General features: G+C 43.8%; 1 protein-coding gene across 4 annotated transcripts in view; it reads left to right on the forward strand.

Annotated features, from left to right (window-relative positions):
- Positions 1–23,657, forward strand: part of RELN (reelin) — a 1,116,896-nt gene that overhangs the window by 669,286 nt on the left and 423,953 nt on the right. For all 4 annotated transcript variants that reach the window (XM_069765109.1, XM_069765110.1, XM_069765107.1 and 1 more), the window contains exon 11: positions 21,756–21,901. In XM_069765109.1, the coding sequence (XP_069621210.1) occupies positions 21,756–21,901 (146 nt within the window). The remainder of the gene's footprint in view (positions 1–21,755; positions 21,902–23,657) is intronic.

The raw sequence follows: 23,657 nt of genomic DNA on the forward strand, positions 1-23,657 counted from the left end.
TTTTAGCAGGATACCCACGCTCTTGAAAATGTGCCAATCGAATGGATCAGTGGTTGTTGGCTGAACACATTTAGTTTTAAAAATAACCATGTCTTTACACTGTGCAGAGCTATGCTAGGTCATTCTAATAATGGCAGTGGCTATTGTCATTGCCAAATAAATCAGTGACGTAAATGTTATGTGTGAATTTTTCTTTTTTATTAGCTCCATCAGCAGCAATAAGTACTTTACAAAGAAAGATAATTAATTTGCACATATATGATATTTCCAACTGATATTACAACCTATATTCGTGAAAGAATTGGTAATAATTAAAAAACTCACTTCCCAGAATAAGCTGTCGTGTTTGTGTAAAGTGCCCAAGCGAGGTATTCGTGAGCGAGTTGCTGATCCCACTGTCTCTGGCACTCTACAGACAAGTGCCCCAGTGTGCTACTGTGTGTGGGGTGAATCACACTTACTTCTGGCCTGCGGGCCTCAATTGGCTCCAGGTTTTCCTCTTCTGGAACCTTGTCAGCAATCTATTCAGGAGACACAAGTTTTGTAAAAACAATCAAACTTCTACTGGATAGTTGGCAGTAGGGTTGAGCGACTTTTACTTTTTTAGGGTCGAGTCGAGTGAAATCGGCCGATTATGGCGAAAAGTCGGGGATCGACCGAAACACGAAACCCAATGCAAAGTCAATGGGAATTTTTTTTTCTTTTCTCTCTCTCTCTTCCCCCCCCCATCTCTGAACAGAAAAACTGGTGTTACACATTGCAAATCGCTACAGCACACAAGCGACAAGATGGCGATAGGCGTCCACGCCCCTAAGACCTATGTCATCACTCTGCCCACGCTCCTTCATTGGCTGAAAAAATGGCGCCAAGCGCGTCATACGAAACGCGACTTTGGCGCGAAAGTCGTGTACCGCATGGTCGACCCCACACAGGGATTGGGTTTCATGAAACCCGACTTTGCCAAAAGTCGGCGACTTTTGAAAATGAACGATCCATTTCGCTCAACCCTAGTTGGCAGTCTTTACAAATAGGCATATAGGATACGGCTCAACGAGTTGATGTCTTTCCCTCAGATACCGGACACCACTTCAGCCCTGGTTCTCGGTATAGGTAGAGTGTCTCTTGCGGTCTTCACTAGTACTAGGAAGTCTTCTCCAAAACTAGCAGTGCACACGCGTTGCAACACATCCCGCCTCATAGAGTCTAAGTCCATCTTTCACTGTAGCTTCACAGGCTGAATGCGCCCAAGAGACCCGACATCCATCTCGAGATTCCCCGGGCTGGCAGATGGATTCACATGGAAGGGTGTATTTGGCCAGACACTGCCCCGAATATTAGGCCCACGTTGTCCCTAGCAACCCAGTTCGTGAGACTGCTGCTGTCACTGCACACTACTGTCCTGCACTGAACTGTCACTTCCTGAACTTGGCACTAACTCTCAGTTCTCCCTCCCCAAACTGGGCCGGCCACTACAATTATCCCTGCCTAGACTAGACTGCAGCTTCAGTGAGTGTTAAGGCTGCCGTCACACTAGCAGTATTTGGTCAGTATTTTACATCAGTATTTGTAAGCCAAAACCAGGAGTGGAACAATCAGGGAAAAAGTATAATAGAAACATATGCACCACTTCTGTATTTATCACCCACTCCTGGTTTTGGCTTACAAACACTGATGTAAAATACTGACAAAATACTGCTAGTGTGACGGCAGCCTTACGCTTAACATCTTGAAAATACATATAACCCCTTAAAGTGTCAGGGAGCAGGCTAACCGCTCCACCACTCCTACATTTGCAAATGAGCAAAAACTATATCCGGTCATTTTTTGTTTTATAAATGAACAAAATGTATTAAAAAAGAGGCAATAATGCAACATAAATCACTTTATTAATTAAAGATGAATGATATCTTAAAAATATATATATAAACCACAGAAAACAAGATAAAAGAGGTTTAATAAAGAGGAAAGGATGTGCCATGATTAGTGTTGAGCATTCCAATACTGCAATATCGGGTATCGGACGATATTCGCGGTATCGGAGTTCCGATACTGAGTTCTGATACTTTTACAATATCGAATACCGGAATCGGAAGTTCCCATAATGCAATGAGCCAGTTTGATGTAATTCAGCCAATGAGGAATCCTAAGAAGTGTGGGCACATCCTGTTATGCATGTTAGGCATGTAACTAATGGCATGGCTGTGATTGGCTGCTGAAATGATGTCATGACGCACTATAAAAGCTGCCACCGCCATTTTGGGTTCACTCTGCTGTGAATTCAGTTAGGGACAGGACGCTGCTGTTCTGACTGAGGGACAGTTTGAAATAGCGATTTGCTTCATTGTGCTTTACCCAGGCTACTTTAGCAACCACCAAATAAAGCAAGATTTCCAGCTCCAAAACATAAATATAAAAATATTGTATCTTTATTCCATAATTTAAAATAGCAAAGGCTGACAAAAAAAACGGAGAAAAGATCACACAGAGCAATCATAACTGAACGCCTAGTGTTCGAAACGTGTTCAGTTATGACTGCCGTGTGATCTTTTCTCCGTTTTTTTGTCAACCTTTGCTATTTTAAATTATGGAATAAAGATACAATATTTTTATATTTACATCCTGGAGCTGGAAATCTTGCTTTGTTTGGTGCTTCATCCATGTCACAGCGCAGATGTCTCTTCCCTTCCCGGATGCTATAACCACAGCTTTTGGACTTTCATGGGTGAGCTGAATACTTCTGTTTTTTCCTACTTTAGCAACCTCTGTGTGAGAAGCTTTTTTTTGCCTTGCAGCGCTGTTCACGGCTGTCTGCAAGGTCTCTGTGTGTGAGTGCAGCTCACGCTGCAGTGTGTTCTGCAGCCACATCTGGTTGTAGCCCGCTCAGCGTGCGTCACTGCCTCATACTGTTACATTGTCCTTTTTTGCATTAGTGCTGCTGCACATTTTTCCTGATTTCTCCTATTAGTGTGTTTCCATCCATATCCAGCTAGATTGCGTGCAAACACTATATAGGAGTAGATAGAGGAGCTTTTCTGCAGCCTTGCAGTGCTGTTCACGGCAGACTGCGAGGTCTGTGTGTGTGAGTGCAGCTCACGCGGTAGTCTGTTCTGCAGCCACATCAGGTTGTAGTCTGCTCAGCGTGTGTCACTGCCTCATACTGTTACATTGTCCTTTTTTGCATTAGTGCTGCTGCACATTTTTCCTGATTTCTCCTATTAGTGTGTTTCCATCCGTATCCAGCTAGATTGCGTGCAAACACTATATAGGAGTAGATAGAGGAGCTTTTCTGCAGCCTTGTGCCCTGCAGCCCCAGCCAGATTAGTATTAGCCTATTTTTTGGAGCCTCCACTATTGCATTGTAGGTTACCTTCCTGCATTGTAATAGCTACAAAAAGTTTGTGATACCATCGGTTTTACATCTTTGGGCACATCCAGTGTCTTTTTGTGAAAAAAACAAAAAGTTAAAAAAGTTCACCAAGCACTCCACTTTACAGTTGTGTAGCCCACATTAGCTAATATTAAGTCTAGTCCACACTTTATAAAATTAGTGTTTTTTATACCTGTTAGCAGCTGTTCAGGAATAAGCACACTAAGCCCTTAGTACTTTTCTGCCTATCTTTATCAGTCTACCAAGATGAAGAAGGCAGGGAGTAAGGCACGTGGTCGTGGGCGTGGAGTTTCTGCAGGGAGAGGACGTGAGGATTCTGTGCCTGCTGCGGGCACAAGTGACTCAGCATCCCCCAGTTTTACCAGGGAACTGTCCTTTATGTGCAGCTTTGTAGGAGCTCGTCGTACCCCACTGCTGCGGGATGAACAAATTGAAGCCGTTGTCGGATGGATGGCAGCTAACGCATCGGCTTCAATTAGTGCCACATCCTCTCTGGTCCAGAGCACTGAAGAGCACCCATCTGTGCCTTCACCACCTGCCATATTGCCCAGGCAGTCAGAGAGCCCTGGACAGGAGCCATCTCTACTTCTGTTCTCTGGATCTCTTGGCTTGGAAAGAGGGGGCCAGCCAAGCAGCATTCGAGAAATAGAAGAAAAGGCAGTATGCAGTGATGCGCAACTGCTCTGTCTCTCTGAATCTGAAGAGGCAAGTGGGCCAGTGCCTACAGTCAGCACACCTCAGTACGCATCTAATGATGAGACTCAGGTGCCACTTTCTGGTGCATACTGTGCTGCCGAGACTACCCAGGAGAAGCAGTTGTTGGAAGAGGGTAGTGTAGATGACGAGGTCCTTGACCCATCATGGCATGAGGTACAGGAAGGTGGTGGGAGCAGCTCTGAGGAAGAGATTTCCCGAACGGCCCAAAAAGTAGGGAGAGGGAGGGGGCAGACTGGGTTGCCTGTAGCTGCCACTTTGGCACCCATTAGGAGCATGCCTCTTCTAAAACCCAAAATGGGCGATCCCAAAATTTGCAGTGCCTGGTCCTTTTTTGACACAGTTGCAGATGACATTTGCTTTGTCAAATGCAAGCTGTGTAATCAGAAAGGGAAAAGAGGGAAAAGTGTCAGCAACCTCAATACCACAAATATGTGGAAACATGTGCAGACCAAGCACGTGGTGGAGTCACAAAGACACACTGAAGACCTAGGCCAACCTACAGTGTCACCTTCCACCTCTTCAGATTGTGCTGTAGCCTCTTCCTCCAGCTCACATACAGCTGGTTCAGCTTCCTCACAGGATCACCGAGGAAGAACCTCTGGCAGTGTTGTACAGAGACACAGTGTCATTCCACCCACAGGACCACGTTCCCTATCATCCTCACACTCCCAGGCCAGTCTACAGCCATCGGTAGAACAGGCATGGGAGAAAAGGCACCCATACTCGGCAAACCACCCCCGAGCACAGGCTTTGAATGCTGGCATTGCAAAACTACTGTCCCTTGAAATGCTATCATTCAGGCTCGTGGAGACTGATACCTTCCGTAACTTTATGGCATTGGCGGTCCCACAATACAACGTGCCCAGCCGCTTTTATTTCAGCAGGCAAGCCGTCCCTGCCCTGCAAAAGCATGTGGAGGGAAAAATTAAACATGCACTACTAAACGCCGTCAGTAGCAAGGTCCACCTGACCACCGATGCGTGTATCAGTAACCATGGACAGGGACAATACCTTTCCCTCACTGCCCATTGGGTAAATGTTGTGGAGCCGGGTACAGATCTTGAGAGTGGCGCTGTACATGTTCTGCCAACTCCAACAATTGCTGGAATCCAGTCTGTACACATTGACTCCTCCTCATACTCCAGTTCCTCTGAATCAGTGCTGCAGGAGATGTCACATTCTACCTCCACTTGGACCCATGAACGCTTACCTGTTACGACCGATATGAGCACAGCCATGGCCAAACGTCAACAGGCCGTATTGAAATTAATTTCTTTGGGGAATTGAAGCCACACAGCGCAGGAGCTCTGGAATGCCATCAAGCAGGAGAGTGTCGTGTGGTTTGTGCCAGTGAATCTCCAGCCTGGCATGGTTGTGTGTGACAATGGACGAAATCTGGTGGCAGCTCTGGGCCTAGGCAACCTCACTCACATCCCATGTTTGGCACATGTGCTCAACTTGGTCGTGTGGAGTTTTTTAAGGGATCATCCGGATCTTGATGCACTGCTGCACAAGGTCCGCCTAGACTGCGCTCACGTGAGGCGTTCCAGCATGGCAAGATTGCGCATTGCAGCTCTGCAGCACCGATTCCGCCTTTCGGAACATCGCATCATATGTGACATACCCAACGAGTGGAATTCAACGTTACATATGTTGGAGCGGTTGTGTGAGCAGCAAGCAGCAGTAATGGAATACCAGCTGCATCAGGTGCAAACAAGTCGCACTGCGCGCCGTTCACACTTCGCCACCACTGAGTGGGCCTCTATGAAGGACATCTGGCACGTTTTGCATGCCTTTGATGATTCCACGCGGATGGCGAGTGCAGATGATGCACCAGTCAACATGACTATCCCCCTTATCTGCCTGCTTGAAAAAACACTGTAAGCACTAAGGGAGGAGGTTGTGGAAGAGGTAGAGGATGAGGAGTCACAAATGCCATCTGCTTCTGGACAGTCTGCGCAACGTGGTTCCTCACAAAGGCCTAGGCATGGGACACTTTGTGAGGACGATGAGGAGTCAATGGAGGAGGAAGACATCTGTTCAGAGGAGGGAGTTACACAATGCTCTAGTAGTCAGTATGTAGAGCGAGGGTGGGGTGATGCAGAGCAGGCAGAGATGACGCCTCAAGCAGGGGATAGCGTTTCTTGCCCAGTTGGCAGTCTGCAGCACATGGTTGACATCATGCTGCAGTGCCTGAGAAACAACCGCCGGATCGCCCATATTCTCAACACGGCTGATTACTGGGTGTACACCCTCCTAGATCCTCGCTACCGAGGACAACTTGCAAAGCCTCATAACACCGTTGAACCTGGAGCGTAAAATGCAGGAGTACCAAGACACATTGGTGCATTCCATCATGTTCTCCATTCCAACCGAGAGCAGTGCTGCTAGTGCTTTGCAAAGCAGCTCAGTGCGTCGAAGCAGTGGAGGAAGCTCTGCACAAAGAGGGAGCAGAAGCAGCACCTCAGCACAAGGCAAGACCAGTATGGCCCAAATGTGGCAAAGTTTTGTGTCCCCGCCACAAATGTCTACAGCATCATAGACGGCTCCAGACAGCAGGAGGCAATGTTTCCATCAGATGGTGACAGACTACATGTCTTGCCCTCTCAGTGTTCTCCCACACGGCTCTTCCCCCTTCAAGTTTTGGGTCTCTAAGCTGGATACATGGCCAGAGCTTACCAGTATGCATTGGAGGTGCTGGCTTGCCCTGCTGCTAGTGTATTATTGGAACGCGTCTTTAGTGCCGCAGATGGTGTACTAACAGACCGTTGCATGCGACTATCCTCCGATAACGTTGACCGGCTTACTCTTCTGAAAATGAACAAGGCCTGGATCTCGCAGGAATTTGCCAGTCCTCTTCCAGATTAAATAATTGGTTTGCAACAGTATCCAGGTCTCCAGTTGTGTTCATGTTTCTACTACCTGAACTGTAATCCCTGGGCTCCAACACCGCCAGTTGCTGCTCAGAAGTGCCATCTGCACAGTCAATACTTGCTCCTTTGTTATTGGGGTTCAGTAGCGCCAGCTGATCCCCTGCTGTGTATCTGGCAATTTCTCATGCTCCCTCCACACTCACATTACTACAGATATTAAACTTGCTCCAATTAGGCCTCTGGCTACACTCTGTTTCTCCTGTAATCCCTGGGCTCCACCACCACCAGTTGCTGCTCAGACGTGCCATCTGCACAGTCAACACTTGCTCCTGTGTTATTGGGGTTCAGTAACGCCAGCTGATCCCCTGCTGTGTATCTGGCAATTTCTCCTGCTCTCTCCACACTCACACTACTACAGATATTAAACTTGCTCCAATTAGGCCTCTGTTTACACTCTGTTTCTAGCATTGACCCTGGGCTCCAACACTGCCAGTTGCTGCTCAGAAGTGCCGTCTGCACAGCCAACATTTGCTGCCATGTAATTGGGTTTCAGTAAGGTCAGCTGACCCCCTGCTGTGTGTCCGGCAATTTCACCTGCTCCATCCACATTCACACTACTATAGATATTAAACTTGCTCCAATTAGGCCTCTGGCTACACTGTTTCTAGCATTGACCCTGGGCTACAACACTGCCAGTTGCTGCTCAGAAGTGCCATCTGCACAGTCAACACTTGCTGCCGTGTTATTGGGGTTCAGTAATGTCAGCTGATCCCCTGCTGAGTGTGCGGCAATTTCTCCTGCTCCGTCCACACTCACACTACTACAGATTTTAAACATGCTCCAATTACGCCTCTGCCTCCACTCTGTTTCTAGCATTGACCCTGGGCTCCAACACCACCAGTTGCTGCTCAGAAGTGTCTTTGGCACGGGTACTTCCTCCTGCCCAGCCTGGTTCCAGCAAGCCAGCTGTTTCCAGGTAGTGTCAAGGTCACTTTGCTTCCAATACGTTGTCCTGTCGGGTTGCGGTCAGGCTAGCCGACTCTATGGTGCCCGCAGTTTAGGTGCTTACTTTGTGGGCTGTAGGATCTGGCAATGAAGGATGGTTCCGTAGTGCCAATAGGACATGCTCCCCCTGTTGGACTGTGGGTTTTCGGTAACTCCGGCCGGCTCGCGGCCTTGCAATTTTTTTTCATGTGGACCTTCTGCTGCCTATCTGAGTTCCAGCACCATTAGCTGGTTCTTTGGAAGTCAATCTTGAATAGGTCCCCTTGGGTTCCAGTGCCATCAGCTGGTTCCAGGCAGAGCCCTTTGCTTAGGTGACTCCTTCTTGTTATCAGAGTTCCACCAACGTCTGGTGGTCCTTGGTAGTGCTTTCTGGCACAGGTACCTCCTAGTTAGTAACCGGGTTCCAGTACCATCAGCTGGTCCTTGGTAGTTCCATTGGCTCTTGTACCTTCGGCTACCCATCCGGGTTCCAGTACCGTCAGCTGGTTCTCGGCAGTTCCTCAGCCTTCTTGTACCTTCTGCTACATTTCCAAGTTCAAGCTTTTTGAAATGGTTTTTGGTAATCACTCTGGATCTCCCTGACGATGACACTAAAGACGACACCCTGAAGACCACCCCGAAGAAGACGACGACCCCAGAGATGACGACCCTGGAGACAACCCTGAAGACCAGCCCGAAGAAGACGACGACCCTGGAAACGATGAACCTGGAGACGACGACCCTGAAGACCACCCCGAAGAAGACGACGACCCCGGAGAGGATGATGGAGAAAGTGTGGGAGAAGTAAAAAAGAAGGTGAAGAGCATGGAGGTAGTGAAACATAAGTATCTGACAAAATATAAAAAAGCTTAATATAGTCAATATCTTTGTAACTCCGAACGTCTTAAAAATTTTTATTCCTGCTATTCCATTTGATTGGGCTAAACCTCTATGCCAGGGGTCCCCAACTCCAGGCCTCGAGGGCCGCCAACAGTGCAGGTTTTCAGGATTTCTTTAGTATTGCATCGGTGGTAATGTGATCATCTGCACAGGTGATGATTCCAACCCCTGTGCAATACTAAGGAAATCCTGAAAACCTGCACTGTTGGCGGCCCTCGAGGCCTGGAGTTGGGGACCACTGCTCTATGCCTTTAAAACCCTGCTGTTGTCGTCGGTCAAAAACGACCGACCTTGAACTTCAATATTCTTTAAAATATTCAAGATGCGGCTCTGAAACCCGTGGCCAACCGACCCATCCTCATTTAAGTCAATCAACCACAAGTTTCAGAACCCCATCTTGAACACCCCAAAAAATACCAAAGTTCAAAATCGGTCTCCCCAGACCAAAGACAACAGCAGGGTTAATGTCTCCTCCACCTCCCTCAATACATTCTACATTATTCTTAGTTGTTTTCCTTCATGTAGAATTAACCTACAAGGAAAGAAAGGGTTTATTTTAATTCCGATATTTGTGTCCCATTGACTTGCATTGGTTTCCGGTATCGGAATCCGCGATACCCGATATTTTTTAGGTATCAGTCGATCCAATCCGATCCGATATTTCCGGATATCGGAAGGTATCGCTCAACACTAGCCATGATTAAAAAGATGTTTATAATACATCATCAGTAAATGGTATATAAAGTGCATAATTCATTAATTGCATAATACAAAATTAAAAATAAAACATACATCTAATATATAAAGCTGAATGTGTGTGTATGTGTGTATGTGTGTATATCCTGGATTGGCATCTGCACCATCGCAGCTACAGCCACAAAATTTTGCACAGTCACACGTCTGGACCCCGAGAGCATCATAGGCTATGTTGTGAGGCGAAATTTTAACCCCGCACGTTCCAATTCACCAAACAATTTTGCCCCTATCTACATAATGGGGACAAAGTGAAAGGAAAAGTGTTGCAGGCAAATTGACAGCTGCCAGATGTGAACAAGGGGGACTTAAAGAGTGAGAGCAAAGGAGCCAAAGAGTATATACCGTACAGTTGCTAAGGTGGGGCCCCGACATGGGATTGCTCACCACACACGGGGATATGAACACACACACAAAATGCGCCACACACTACCACGTGCTTCAACACATATACCACCCTCAGCACACATTTCACCACACATACACCAACCTCGCAACATAAAAGTCGAAACACAAAAGTTGCCGCTCAAAACTCGCCATGCGCAAAACTCGCCACATGCAAATCTAGGCTCACGCAAAACACGCCACACGTGCAAAACTCACCTCATGGAAAACTCGCCACACGCAAAGCTTGCACACGCGGAAAAATTGCCACATGTACAAAAGTTGCAACACATGCAAAAGTTGCCTCACACAAAACTTGCACATACTCAATATGCACCACACATAAAACTCGCCAGAATACTATTAATTAAGGAAGTAATGTAGTTCAGTGATCAACATATTTGTGTTACTATTCATAAATAGATGAAACATTTTCTTTGTTATTTTTATTGTATTTAAATACCTTTTTTTTTACACGATCGCATTTCACACACTTTTGAAGACTCAGGGAGTGGGCGACCAAAATGTGGCATGAGCAATAACGGGCTTGGTAGCATGAAAGAAAAATAAAACATATCATGGAACAAATGTCTGAGCCGCAAGCAGCATCAACACCATTGGCACTGCTTACAGCAACCATATGGCAGTAAAAGTACCAAATGCAGGTTATACTTGGCCTCCTTTTACCTTTGGCAAGTGTATTAGTGGAAAAGAAACAAAGGGTGTAATGGGATATTTGTCACGCCACTCAGTTGGTGTCAGTGTTCTACTCAGTCAAACTCCTCTGCCTCCATAACACTTAATGTTGTACTGAGTGTTATTTCCATTCAGTCAATGAAACTTGTTTCAATTCTGCCACATAGTCCCCTAACCAACAGCATTTTGGAGGCTAAGCAACAGATTAACTTATCCCTATTGATTTATTGTAAGAGATGAATAGTCAGCATTTGTTCTTGGGTGACATGAAACTATAGGAGATGGAAAACAAAATTTCAAGCCAAGCTGTGTTTCTATCCCTGCAAACTCTGCTGGTGAGGGCACTGGCAATGGTAGTAGCCTTCTGAGCCAGGGCAAACCTTGAGTTGGGAATCAAGCAGTGCGAAAGAGCTCATTTCCCACACCAAGGTAATTGTGAGCCAAAATGGGAATGATAATAATGATGATTCTGTGGTGGAAAAAAAACTGGGAATCACATTGGCATGTTGAGGAGGTCCAATCATTAGAGGAGGAGGGTTTGGGCTTTGGCGTTAAACAGTGTAGGCAATGTGTGGCTAAAAGATTCTCTGGGGAAAATTTGGCTTCCTTTGCTGTCTGCTCTGGAGCAGGTGATACCGCTTTGGCTGCTGTTGGAGTAGCCTGAATAGCGCCAAAAAGTATGGTTGCAGTGGGGGAAAGTTGTGCTTGTGGGCATTTAGTGTTTGTGAGTTATTTTGCAAGTTGCCACTTGCTGATGTTTTTGCAGTCCGCAGGCTTTGTAAGAGGAAAATAAGCTGTAGACATCCTGGCTTGCATAGACTAGAGACTACAGCTCTCCATCAGCACAACATGATATCACTGGCTCATTTGACAAAGTTCTGCTGGCCATCAAACCTTAAGTTGTCCTCTTCCCCTTTACACCACACTCATCGTTCTGTCAGCCAGACCACACCCTCATCATCATCACCACCATCATCATTGTAATCCAACACAACTGCTTGTTGAATTCCGATAAAGTCTTCTCCTCTTTCTACATCACAATTCACAATGGAAAATATCCATTCATAACTGGGTCACTCAGCCTCCATTATTTTTTGCAGAAAGGGGTGTCCACGGTTTGTTCTCACATGCTGAAGAACGTAGACAGCTCTCTTGACTTGTCTTTGAGCTCCAAAGTGCACTATACTGTAGAAACCTGGAGCAGCTACTTTGGGCAGACACTATAGATAATTTTCACAGGTCACTGCCTGAATCTTTTAGCAGCAGTAATGCACCACCACATCTGGACAGGTGTTGAAGCCTCTGCGACTGCGAACTACATTTGTTTCCACCACCAGACAGTGATTATGTTTCTTCTCCTACACCTCTTCTGGATCCTGCTCAACACACATGACCCCAATCCCTACAAGCACAGGGTACATCTTGATTCCACACATTAATAATAATAATAATAATAATAATAATAATCTTTATTTTTATATAGCGCTAACATATTACGCAGCGCTTTACAGTTTACATTACATTTTATTCTTCTCATGCAAGGTAATGCACTGCCACGTGATTTAAAAGGACTTTGTCAGCACCAAATGACTGATTAAACCAGGTATATGTGCTTGGTGTATCATGGTATGGCCATTCATTTAAAAACACCTTCCCACCTGCTTGTGGAGCGCCCCCAAACACAGGGCCGCAGGTTACTCGGTACCGGTCCTCTCTGTCTCAGTTCTTAGGTTGTCACGGTGGCTGGACCCGGTCCATCACCCTGCTAAGGGGCGTCCAATAAAAGGGGTAAGGAAAGTCGGCTAAAGTTTCGTGACGCCACCTGTGGTATTCGGTCAGGTTGACCGACGCTGCTTGGGGTCCACTGGGGTGGTGTTATGGCAGCTAGTTGGTATTCCTTCCCACAGGTGAAGTATGTCCCCAGGGCTTCCCAGTAGTGTAGGTGGCAATGGTGTGAGGCGCAGTCAATAACGAGGACACAGGGTTGCAGTCTCTTTACCTTTTACTGAAGGCTTCGGGATCCTCAATCCAGAGCACTGTTAACTGGGCTGTCTGAGACCAGCCGGTCCGAAGGCACATCCAGAGTTCCCTTTGCAGGTGGAAATCATTGCCTACCACTAGCGCCTGTGTGTTGTAGTTCTTCCCTGCTGAGCATTCGGGATAGTCCTCACAACTTCTGTTCTCGTTCTTTCTCTCTCTCTCTCTCCATCCCCCAAGTTTATCTGGATAGGACGCACCCATTTGACGGGAAGGCTCGGAGCTATTCTGGGACCCTAGAGACGCCCCTCTCCACGCTTGCCCCCTTTGTCTGCTTAGGGTGTAGGTAGACAGCCGACCTATAATCAACTGTCCAGCGGTATTTGAAGTAAGGCATAAAGTCAGTTACTTCCTCGGTGTTCCGGTCACCGGCTACACACCTCAGTAGGATGTTGCCGTTCTCAGGGCACGACTCCTACTGGCTCTCCTTTGTGCTTTGATCTCGTTTCTCACTTTCCACAATATCCTTCTCTTCGCGTCCTTTCTTAGGATACCACCGCAAGGTAGTGCAGGCGTGGTTCCGTTGCTTTCTATTCGTTCTGCTAGGCCCCTGTCAGGAACCCACCCTTGACAGGTCCTCCCTGGACTCTCCCAGGCTGCGTTCTGTGCTAACTTCCTATCCGACCCCTAGTTTTACCAGTATGAGGAGTGGCCTAATACATAGTGCCTTTTGCTCCCCCTAGTGGCCAGAGTGTGAAGTGTAATGTGTGCTTGTGATCCCTGGTCAGGTGAACTCCTTTAGTGCAATCAGACATAACATCACTCCCCTTAGCGGCAGAGCGATATTACTGCAACGACCAGGACTCTGGGGCGCTGCACTGGTTTTCCATTCATAGACACAGCTATGTCATCAGAAAAATGTAATAACAAGAAGAGTAAAAAGTGAAACTACTAAAACAAAAATTGGCTGCATCCTAAAGAGTCCTTAAAAGTTAGAACTTTGACAATAAAAAACAATACTGGGTGCAGCAAAAGCAGACACTGCATAGGGCAAAAATGATTGCCGTTACTAACTGAATTGTTAGTGACTGAGCTTGAATAAATTGTAGTGTGGAAGTTGAAAGCTAGTCATTTGAGTCAGAAAAATTCTGCAATATCGGTTGCAGAACTGGAGACACTGTACATGTGTAAAACATGAGTGCTGTGCAAGAGCGAAAGGGATGAATTGCAGCCCTGATTGTAGCAGCTCTGTGCCTACAAAGTGTCAATGATTCCTCTCTCCCTCTATCAGTCTATCAATTTCTTGTACTTAAAGGAAACCTGTCATGTCAAACTTTATTAACCTGCAGATATGGGGTTAATCTGCAGGTTAATAGTGTTCTAAAGCCGTGCGGCCGCCGGACTGACAGCAAGGCTACAGGGAGGGAATTAACTTTATTTCTACTTACAGCCTCTGACTGCAACAGGCACAGCTTTAGTCACCACATAGTGAGCAGTGGCTGTAACCACTGATGCAGTGGGGAACTGGCTGTCAGTCAGTGCTGGGTCATGCTTGTAGCCGTTTCTCGCTACTTACTGAGCGGTGCCTGAAGTCACGCAGGCTGCGCCTCTATAACTGAGGCAAGAGATTTCCTCCCAGCAATCGGCCTTTCAGTTCGGCGGCCTAACATGTTTAGAATGCTGTTAACCTGAAAATGAATCAAAAGCGCTAGTCCAAAAGCACTATGTCCATAGTTACCCCTCTGTCAAGGTTTCTGCTCACCTCTTCATAAAAATGTAAAAGGCTAGTTTTACATCTTCTCTCCTTAGTAAATTCATGTTAACTATTGCTTATAATGTTATTTTTACCATATACAGTGGGGCAAAAAAGTATTTAGTCAGTCAGCAATATTGCAAGTTCCACCACTTAAAAAGATGAGAGGCGTCTGTAATTTACATCATAGGTAGACCTCAACTATGGGAGACAAACTGAGAAAAAAAAATCCAGAAAATCACATTGTCTGTTTTTTTAACATTTTATTTGCATATTATGGTCGAAAATAAGTATTTGGTAAGAAACAAAATTTCATCTCAATACTTTGTAATATATCCTTTGTTGGCAATGACAGAGGTCAAACGTTTTCTGTAAGTCTTCACAAGGTTGCCACACACTGTTGGTATGTTGGCCCATTCCTCCATGCAGATCTCCTCTAGAGCAGTGATGTTTTTGGCTTTTCGCTTGGCAACACGGACTTTCAACTCCCTCCAAAGGTTTTCTATAGGGTTGAGATCTGGAGACTGGCTAGGCCACTCCAGGACCTTGAAATGCTTCTTACGAAGCCACTCCTTCGTTGCCCTGGTGGTGTGCTTTGGATCATTGTCATGTTGAAAGACCCAGCCACGTTTCATCTTCAATGCCCCTGCTGATGGAAGGAGGTTTGCACTCAAAATCTCACAATACATGGCCCCATTCATTCTTTTATGTACCCGGATCAGTCGTCCTGGCCCCTTTGCAGAGAAACAGCCCCAAAGCATGATGTTTCCACCACCATGCTTTACAGTAGGTATGGTGTTTGATGGATGCAACTCAGTATTCTTTTTCCTCCAAACTCGACAAGTTGTGTTTCTACCAAACAGTTCCAGTTTGGTTTCATCAGACCATAGGACATTCTCCCAAAACTCCTCTGGATCATCCAAATGCTCTCTAGCAAACTTCAGACGGGCCCGGACATGTACTGGCTTAAGCAGTGGGACACGTCTGGCACTGCAGGATCTGAGTCCATGGTGGCGTAGTGTGTTACTTATGGTAGGCCTTGTTACATTGGTCCCAGCTCTCTGCAGTTCATTCACTAGGTCCCCCCGCGTGGTTCTGGGATTTTTGCTCACCGTTCTTGTGATCATTCTGACCCCACGGGGTGGGATTTTGCGTGGAGCCCCAGATCGAGGGAGATTATCAGTGGTCTTGTATGTCTTCCATTTTCTAATTATTGCTCCCACTGTTGATTTCTTCACTCCAAGCTGGTTGGCTATTGCAGATTCAGTCTTCCCAGCCTGGTGCAGGGCTACAATTTTGTTTCTGGTGTCCTTTGACAGCTCTTTGATCTTCACCATAGTGGAGTTTGGAGTCAGACTGTTTGAGGGTGTACACAGGTGTCTTTTTATACTGATAACAAGTTTAAACAGGTGCCATTACTACAGGTAATGAGTGGAGGAAAGAGGAGACTCTTAAAGAAGAAGTTACAGGTCTGTGAGAGCCAGAAATCTTGATTTTGTTTCTGACCAAATACTTATTTTCCACCATAATATGCAAATAAAATGTTAAAAAAACAGACAATGTGATTTTCTGGATTTTTTTTTCTCAGTTTGTCTCCCATAGTTGAGGTCTACCTATGATGTAAATTACAGACGCCTCTCATCTTTTTAAGTGGTGGAACTTGCACTATTGCTGACTGACTAAATACTTTTTTGCTCCACTGTACCTCTCTATACAGTCCCTTATAAGCCTCTCAAAAATAGCTTCCAGGATAGACGCTACTCTTACTTGTCTATGATTACTTGGCCTAGACACAGAGTTCTTTTTGAAAATTGCAACCACATTACTTTTGATCCAGTTGCTCGGCACATTACCAGTCCCTAGAGAGTCTCCAAATACTGTATACTGGGGCACCGCAGTAGTTGAGCCCCTTAAGAGCTCTTAGATATTGTTCAAATTGATTTTATTTATCTGAGCTTGGATATATGTACATTTACAAAATGGATAGTTACAGATTCAAAAAACAATACACATCATAAAGTCAAGAGGCAATGAAGTATATATAACTTAATGTATAATATGGGATAATACCATATGTGCCATTAGATGTATAGCATGGAAATATTGAAAGACATTTCGGCAATACATATAAAGGACAAAGAAAAATGACCGAATTTACAACCTGATTATTAAAAATATTCTTTATTGATACAATGTAAAAAATACACAGGGGACAAGAAGAGGACACAATGCATTGGGAACTGGTGAAATTATGTACGAAAAATTACTTAACCCTTTCCTCATATGGCACTTTGTCAATTTTTATCAGATCATGAGCATTGATCTCCTTCATCCCATTGAGGATCTACATTTTTATTTATTTTTTATACATTAACCCCTCTGTGACCTTAGACGTACTATCCCGTCGAGGTGCCCTGGGCTTATCTGACCCTGGACGGGATAGTACGTCATAGCCGATCGGCCGCGCTCACGGGGGGAGCGCGGCCGATCGCGGCCGGGTGTCAGCTGCTTATCGCAGCTGACATCCGGCACTATGTGCCAGGAGCGGTCACGGACCGCCCCCGGCACATTAACCCCTGGCACACCGCGATCAAAGATGATCGCGATGTGCAGGGAAGCACCGCGCAGGGAGGGGGCTCCCTGCGGGCTTCCCTGAGCCCCCCGCAGCAACGCGATGTGATCGCGTTGCTGCGAGGGTCTCCTCACCTCCCTCCCTGCTCGAGCCCCGGATCCAAGATGGCCGCGGATCCGGGTCCTGCAGGGAGGGAGGTGGCTTCACAGAGCCTGCTTAGAGCAGGCACTGTGAAGGCTGCAGCGCTGCATGTCAGATCAGTGATCTGACAGAGTGCTGTGCAAACTGTCAGATCACTGATCTGTGATGTCCCCCCCTGGGACAAAGTAAAAAAGTTAAAAAAAAATTTTCCAAATGTGTAAAAAAAAAAAAAAAAAAAAATATTCCAAAATAATGAAAAAAAAAAAAAAAATATTATTCCCATAAATACATTTCTTCATCTAAATAAAAAAAAAAACCAATAAAAGTACACATATTTAGTATCGCCGCGTCCGTAACGACCCGACCTATAAAACTGTCCCACTAGTTAACCCCTTCAGTAAACACCGTAAGAAAAAAAAAAAAAAACGAGGCAAAAAACAACGCTTTATTATCATACCGCCGAACAAAAAGTGGAATAACACGCGATCAAAAGGACAGATATAAATAACCATGGTACCGCTGAAAGCGTCATATTTTCCCGCAAAAAAAGAGCCGCCATACAGCATCATCAGCAAAAAAATAAAAAAGTTATAGTCCTGAGAATAAAGCGATGCAAAAATAATTATTTTTTCTGTAAAATAGTTTTTATCGTATAAAAGCACCAAACCATAAAAAAATGATATAAATGAGGTATCGCTGTAATCGTACTGACCCGAAGAATAAAACTGATTTATCAATTTTACCAAACGCGGAACGGTATAAACGCCTCCCCCAATAGAAATTCATGAATAGCTGGCTTTTGGTCATTCTTCCTCACAAAAATCGGAATAAAAAGCGATAAAAAAATGTCACGTGCCCAAAAATGTTTTCAATAAAAACGTCAACTCGTCCCGCAAAAAACAAGACCTCATATGACTCTGTGGACCAAAATATGGAAAAATTATAGCTCTCAAAATGTGGTATTGCAAAAAATATTTTTTGCAATAAAAAGGGTCTTTCAGTGTGTGACGGCTGCCAATCATAAAAATCCGCTAAAAAACTCGCTATAAAAGTAAATCAAACCCCCCTTCATCACCCCCTTAGTTAGGGAAAAATAAAAAAAAATGTATTTATTTCCATTTTCCCATTAGGGCTAGGGTTAGGGCTAGGGTTAGGGCTAGGGTTAGGGCTAGGGTTAGGGTTAGGGTTAGGGCTAGGGTTAGGGCTAGGGTTAGGGTTAGGGCTAGGGTTAGGGCTAGGGTTAGGGTTAGGGTTAGGGCTAGGGTTAGGGTTAGGGTTTGGGCTACAGTTAGGGTTGGGGCTAAAGTTAGGGTTAGGGTTTAGATTACATTTACAGTTGGGAATAGGGTTGGGATTAGGGTTAGGGGTGTGTCTGGGTTAGAGGTGTGGTTAGGGTTACCGTTGGAATTAGGGTTAGGGGTGTGTTTAGATTAGGGTTTCAGTTATAATTGGGGGGTTTCCACTGTTTCGGCACATCAGGGGCTCTCCAAACACGACATGGCGTCCGATCTCAATTCCAGCCAATTCTGCGTTGAAAAAGTAAAACAGTGCTCCTTCCCTTCCGAGCTCTCCTGTGTGCCCAAACAGGGGTTTACCCCAACATATGGGGTATCAGCGTACTCAGGACAAATTGGACAACAACTTTTGTGGACCAATTTCTCCTGTTACCCTTGGGAAAATACAAAACTGGGGGCTAAAAAATAATTTTTGTGGGAAAACAAAAAGATTTTTTATTTTCACGGCTCTGCGTTATAAACTGTAGTGAAACACTTGGGGGTTCAAAGTTCTCACAACACATCTAGATAAGTTCATTGAGGGGTCTAGTTTCCAATATGGGGTCACTTGTGGGGGGTTTCTACTGTTTAGGTACATTAGGGGCTCTGCAAACGCAATGTGACGCCTGCAGACCAATCCATCTAAGTCTGCATTCCAAATGATGCTCCTTCCCTTCCGAGCCCTCCCATGCGCCCAAACGGTGGTTCCCCCCCACATATCGGGTATCAGCGTACTCAGGACAAATTGGACAACAACATTTAGGGTCCAATTTCTCCTGCTAACCTTGGAAAAATACAAAACTGGGGGCTAAAATATAATTTTTGTGGAAAAAAAAATATTTTTTATTTGCATGGCTCTGCGTTATAAACTGTAGTGAAATACTTGGGGGTTCAAAGCTCTCACAACACATCAAGATGAGTTCCTTAGGGGGTCTACTTTCCAAAATGGTGTCACTTGTGGGGGGTTTCTACTGTTTAGGTACATTAGGGGCTCTGCAAACGCAATGTGACGCCTGCAGACCATTCCATCTAAGTCTGCATTCCAAATGGTGCTCCTTCCCTTCCGAACCCTCCCATGCGCCCAAACGGTGGTTCCCCCCCACATATGGGGTATCAGCGTACTCAGGACAAATTGGACAACAACTTTTGGGGTCCAATTTCTCCTGTTACCCTAGGGAAAATACAAAACTGGGGGCTAAAAAATAATTTTTGTGGGAAAAAAATTTTGTTTTATTTTTATGGCTCTGCATTATAAACTTCTGTGAAGCCCTTGGTGGGTCAAAGTGCTCACCACACATCCAGATAAGTTCCTTAGGGGGTCTACTTTCCAAAATGGTGTCACTTGTGGGGGGTTTCAATGTTTAGGCACATCAGTGGCTCTCCAAACGCAACATGGCGTCCCATCTCAATTCCTGTCAATTTTGCATTGAAAAGTCAAACGGCGCTCCTTCCCTTCCGAGCTCTCCCATGTGCCCAAACAGTGGTTTACTGCCACATATGGGGTATCAGCGTACTCGGGACAAATTGGACAACAACTTTTGAGGTCCAATTTCTTCTCTTACCCTTGGAAAAATAAAAAATTGGGGGCAAAAATATAATTTTTGTGAAAAAATATGATTTTTTATTTTTACGGTTCTGCATTATAAACTTCTGTGAAGCACTTGGTGGGTCAAAGTGCTCATCACACATCCAGATAAGTTCCTTAGGGGGTCTACTTTCCAAAATGGTGTCACTTGTGGGGGGTTTCAATGTTTAGGCACATCAGTGGCTCTCCAAACGCAACATGGCGTCCCATCTCAATTCCTGTCAATTTTGCATTGAAAAGTCAAATAGCGCTCCTTCCCTTCCGAGCTCTCCCATGCGCCCAAACAGTGGTTTACTGCCACATATGGGGTATCAGCGTACTCAGGACAAATTGGACAACAACTTTTTGGGTCCAATTTCTCCTGTTACCCTTGGTAAAATAAAACAAATTGGAGCTGAAGTAAATTTTTTGTGTAAAAAAGTTAAATGTTCATTTTTATTTAAACATTCCAAAAATTCCTATTAAACACCTGAAGGGTTAATAAACTTCTTGAATGTGGTTTTGAGCACCTTGAGGGGTGCAGTTTTTAGAATGGTGTCACACTTGGGCATTTTCTATCATATAGACCCCTCAAAATGACTTCAAATGAGACGTGGTCCCTAAAAAAAAATGGTGTTGTAAAAATGAGAAATTGCTGGTCAACTTTTAACCCTTATAACTCCCTAACAAAAAAAAAAATTGGTTCCAAAATTATGCTGATGTAAAGGAGACATGTGGGAAATGTTACTTATTAAGTATTTTGTGTGACATATCTCTGTGATTTAATTGCATAAAAATTCAAAGTTTGAAAATTGCAAAATTTTCAAAATTTTCCCCAAATTTCCGTTTTTTTCACAAATAAACGCAGGTACTATCAAAGAAATTTTACCACTATCATGAAGTACAATATGTCACGAGAAAACAATGTCAGAATCACCAGGATCCGTTGAAGCGTTTCGGAGTTATAACCTCATAAAGGGACAGTGGTCAGAATTGTAAAAATTGGCCTGGTCATTAACGTGCAAACCACCCTTGGGGGTAAAGGGGTTAATATACTGTGGTATCTAAACCAGCAGACTCGTATTACTATCAATCTTTAACTTTTTTGTGCTGCTATATTCTACTTAATTTTTATTATATAATTTCACCAGTTCCCAATGCATTGCGTCCTCTTCTTGTTCCCTGTGTATTTGTTTCCACCCTTACCCACATTTTTTACATTGTATCAATAAAGAATATTTTTTTAATAATTAGGTTGCAAATTCAGTCATTTTACTTTGTCCTTTATTTACCAAATGGAGTATATTAGTTCAAGTATTATGAAAATATATTGGGAAATTGTATTTTTTTTTATTTATACAGTAAATATGCTTTTTTGCACAGAACTAGAAACAGACTTAACATTGAAATCTCATTCCAGACTAGATGGGCTTGTAAATCTGTACAAACATTTAACTAATCTTGTTTATAGCACTTTCTAATTGGAAATATACTTGCTGGTGGTGACCTGTTCATTGAGTATTACATCAATACCTTCATTTATCATGAAAGTGTGCTGGAACATACAATATAAGCACTTTTTAAGTTTTGTGTCCCTATTTCCTCAACAATTGTAAGCTTTTGAACAGGATACGTGTACCTCTTCTTTGAATTTTTTAATGATGTATATCAAGTGCTGATACATCACGTGCTCTGGAATATGTTGGCATTATATACATAAAAATTATTATTATAAATTATTTTGTTATAGATTGTCATGTCTGGTTCTTGTCTCCATAGCATAGTTGTCAATCAGATGGCAACTCCATCTACTTCCATGGAACAGAAGGCAGTGAATATAATTTTGCAGCAACAAGAGATGTTGATTTATCTACTGAAGACATCCAGGATCAGTGGTCAGAAGAATTTGAGAGTCAGCCAGCTGGGTGAGCATTACTCTTGTAAACACAAATCATCACTCAAACAATTGACACCTTTAAATTAAAATATTCAGAAATTACAAAGCACATTTCCTTTGATTTTTTTTTTAGTTAGCCTTGAGTTTATTTAAAAACCAAAAATGTGCAAAATAAGTGCATTAAAAATGTTTCAAAAAGGTGTTCAGTTTTTCAGCATTAAAAAAAAAGTCCTGTTGTGCTCTACCAGTTTTATGGATAAATTAAAGGATATAGTCCAGCTCTTCTTCAGGCTCTAGTAATAGTGAGCAATCCTGCAATCAGCACTTTAATAAAGATATTTCTATCTATGTTTTTACCATCAATAACAAAAAAAGCAGTAACACAAAGACAGAGCTTTTTACGCTGATGAGAGAACATTTTTGTCCTATTTTTTCGACTCACAAACATGGGTTGAATTTTCATGATTACAAACAAATAAGTGTTTTATGTTTTGTAAGAGAAATGTTAATTACTATAAAGAAGAAAACAGATTTTTATTATTTTCTGATTAAGAGGAATGTTAGCATAAAAACACCTATTTCCTAATTATTTACATTTGAAAGTTTGTGAACTCTTCAGAATTTTCCTTCTTCATGCATAAAAATAGGGCATCCTATGACACTATGTACTGTAGACTTGGCTTGTCCGTTGTGAAGTATGTTATTAATAGAGTCTTCTTTAAGTAGTCTGTATATAAAGCTCATAGAAAAAAGCCTTATATGCCCTTTCATTTTACTTATTAACTAATTGGGTTCTGTGATAATAACCTGAAAATGGGTGTTTGCATGACTAGCATTAGCGTCCTTCAGTGATACTTTTTTTCACATACAACTTTTTGATCACTTTTTATTCCATTTTTGTGTGGCAATGGAAAAACATTTTTGGCATTTTTTTTTTTATTTATTTTTGTACAGTGTTCCATATACTGCTTACGGTGACAGTTTTATAGCATTGATTGCTCTAGATGCAGAGATAACAATTCTTTGTTATTTTTTGGTTTTATGTAAATACTTTGTTTTTAAGGGCAAAACATTTTACGTGATTTTTTTTTAACTTCTTTATGCATATTATTGAACTTTTGTTACTATCTTTACTTAGTCCCACTATGGAAATTGAATACTATTTCACACTTGCATATGGTTTGTTAGACCCTGCTAATGGCAAAGCCTATCAGGCCACTATTGCTAGCAGACTTGGAGCCCACTTGGCCTCGGGTTACCATAGTAACCATTGGCACCCTGCAGTCCTGTGATTGAGTAGCCGATGGAGTGAGAGAAGGAGCTCCTTCCTCTCACAACCTTATAGATACTGTCATGCGGTCACTGTTGGCATCTAGAGGGTTAAATTTCCAAGATCGGTACTGGCACTGATCTTAGCAGTCTGCTGCAGGAGCTCGTCTGTGAGTAAAGCCAAGCTCCTGGCACTGATCATCTTGATGTACCTGTACATCTGGAACTGGTTAATAACAGTAAGTACAAGTGGTTAATTAAATTCTAGGGGTTAATTAAATACTCAACAGTGCTGTTTTATTCTATGTGCTGTTTACAAGCAGACATCACTGGAGCTGATAATAGCTGATCTGTCGGGGTGTCATACTTATCCAAAATTGATGAGCAATCCTAACACTGTTGCATTTCAGAGAAAATGCAGTAATTTGAAAAGCTTGCCAGGGGCTATGCGTCCCTGATAACTAGGCCGAGGCAGTTCCCCTGCTGCTTTTCTCTGCCCCACTCCCTGTGACTGA

This window comes from Ranitomeya imitator, chromosome 4 (genome assembly GCF_032444005.1).
Source record: "Ranitomeya imitator isolate aRanImi1 chromosome 4, aRanImi1.pri, whole genome shotgun sequence".
Lineage (NCBI taxonomy): Eukaryota > Metazoa > Chordata > Amphibia > Anura > Dendrobatidae > Ranitomeya > Ranitomeya imitator.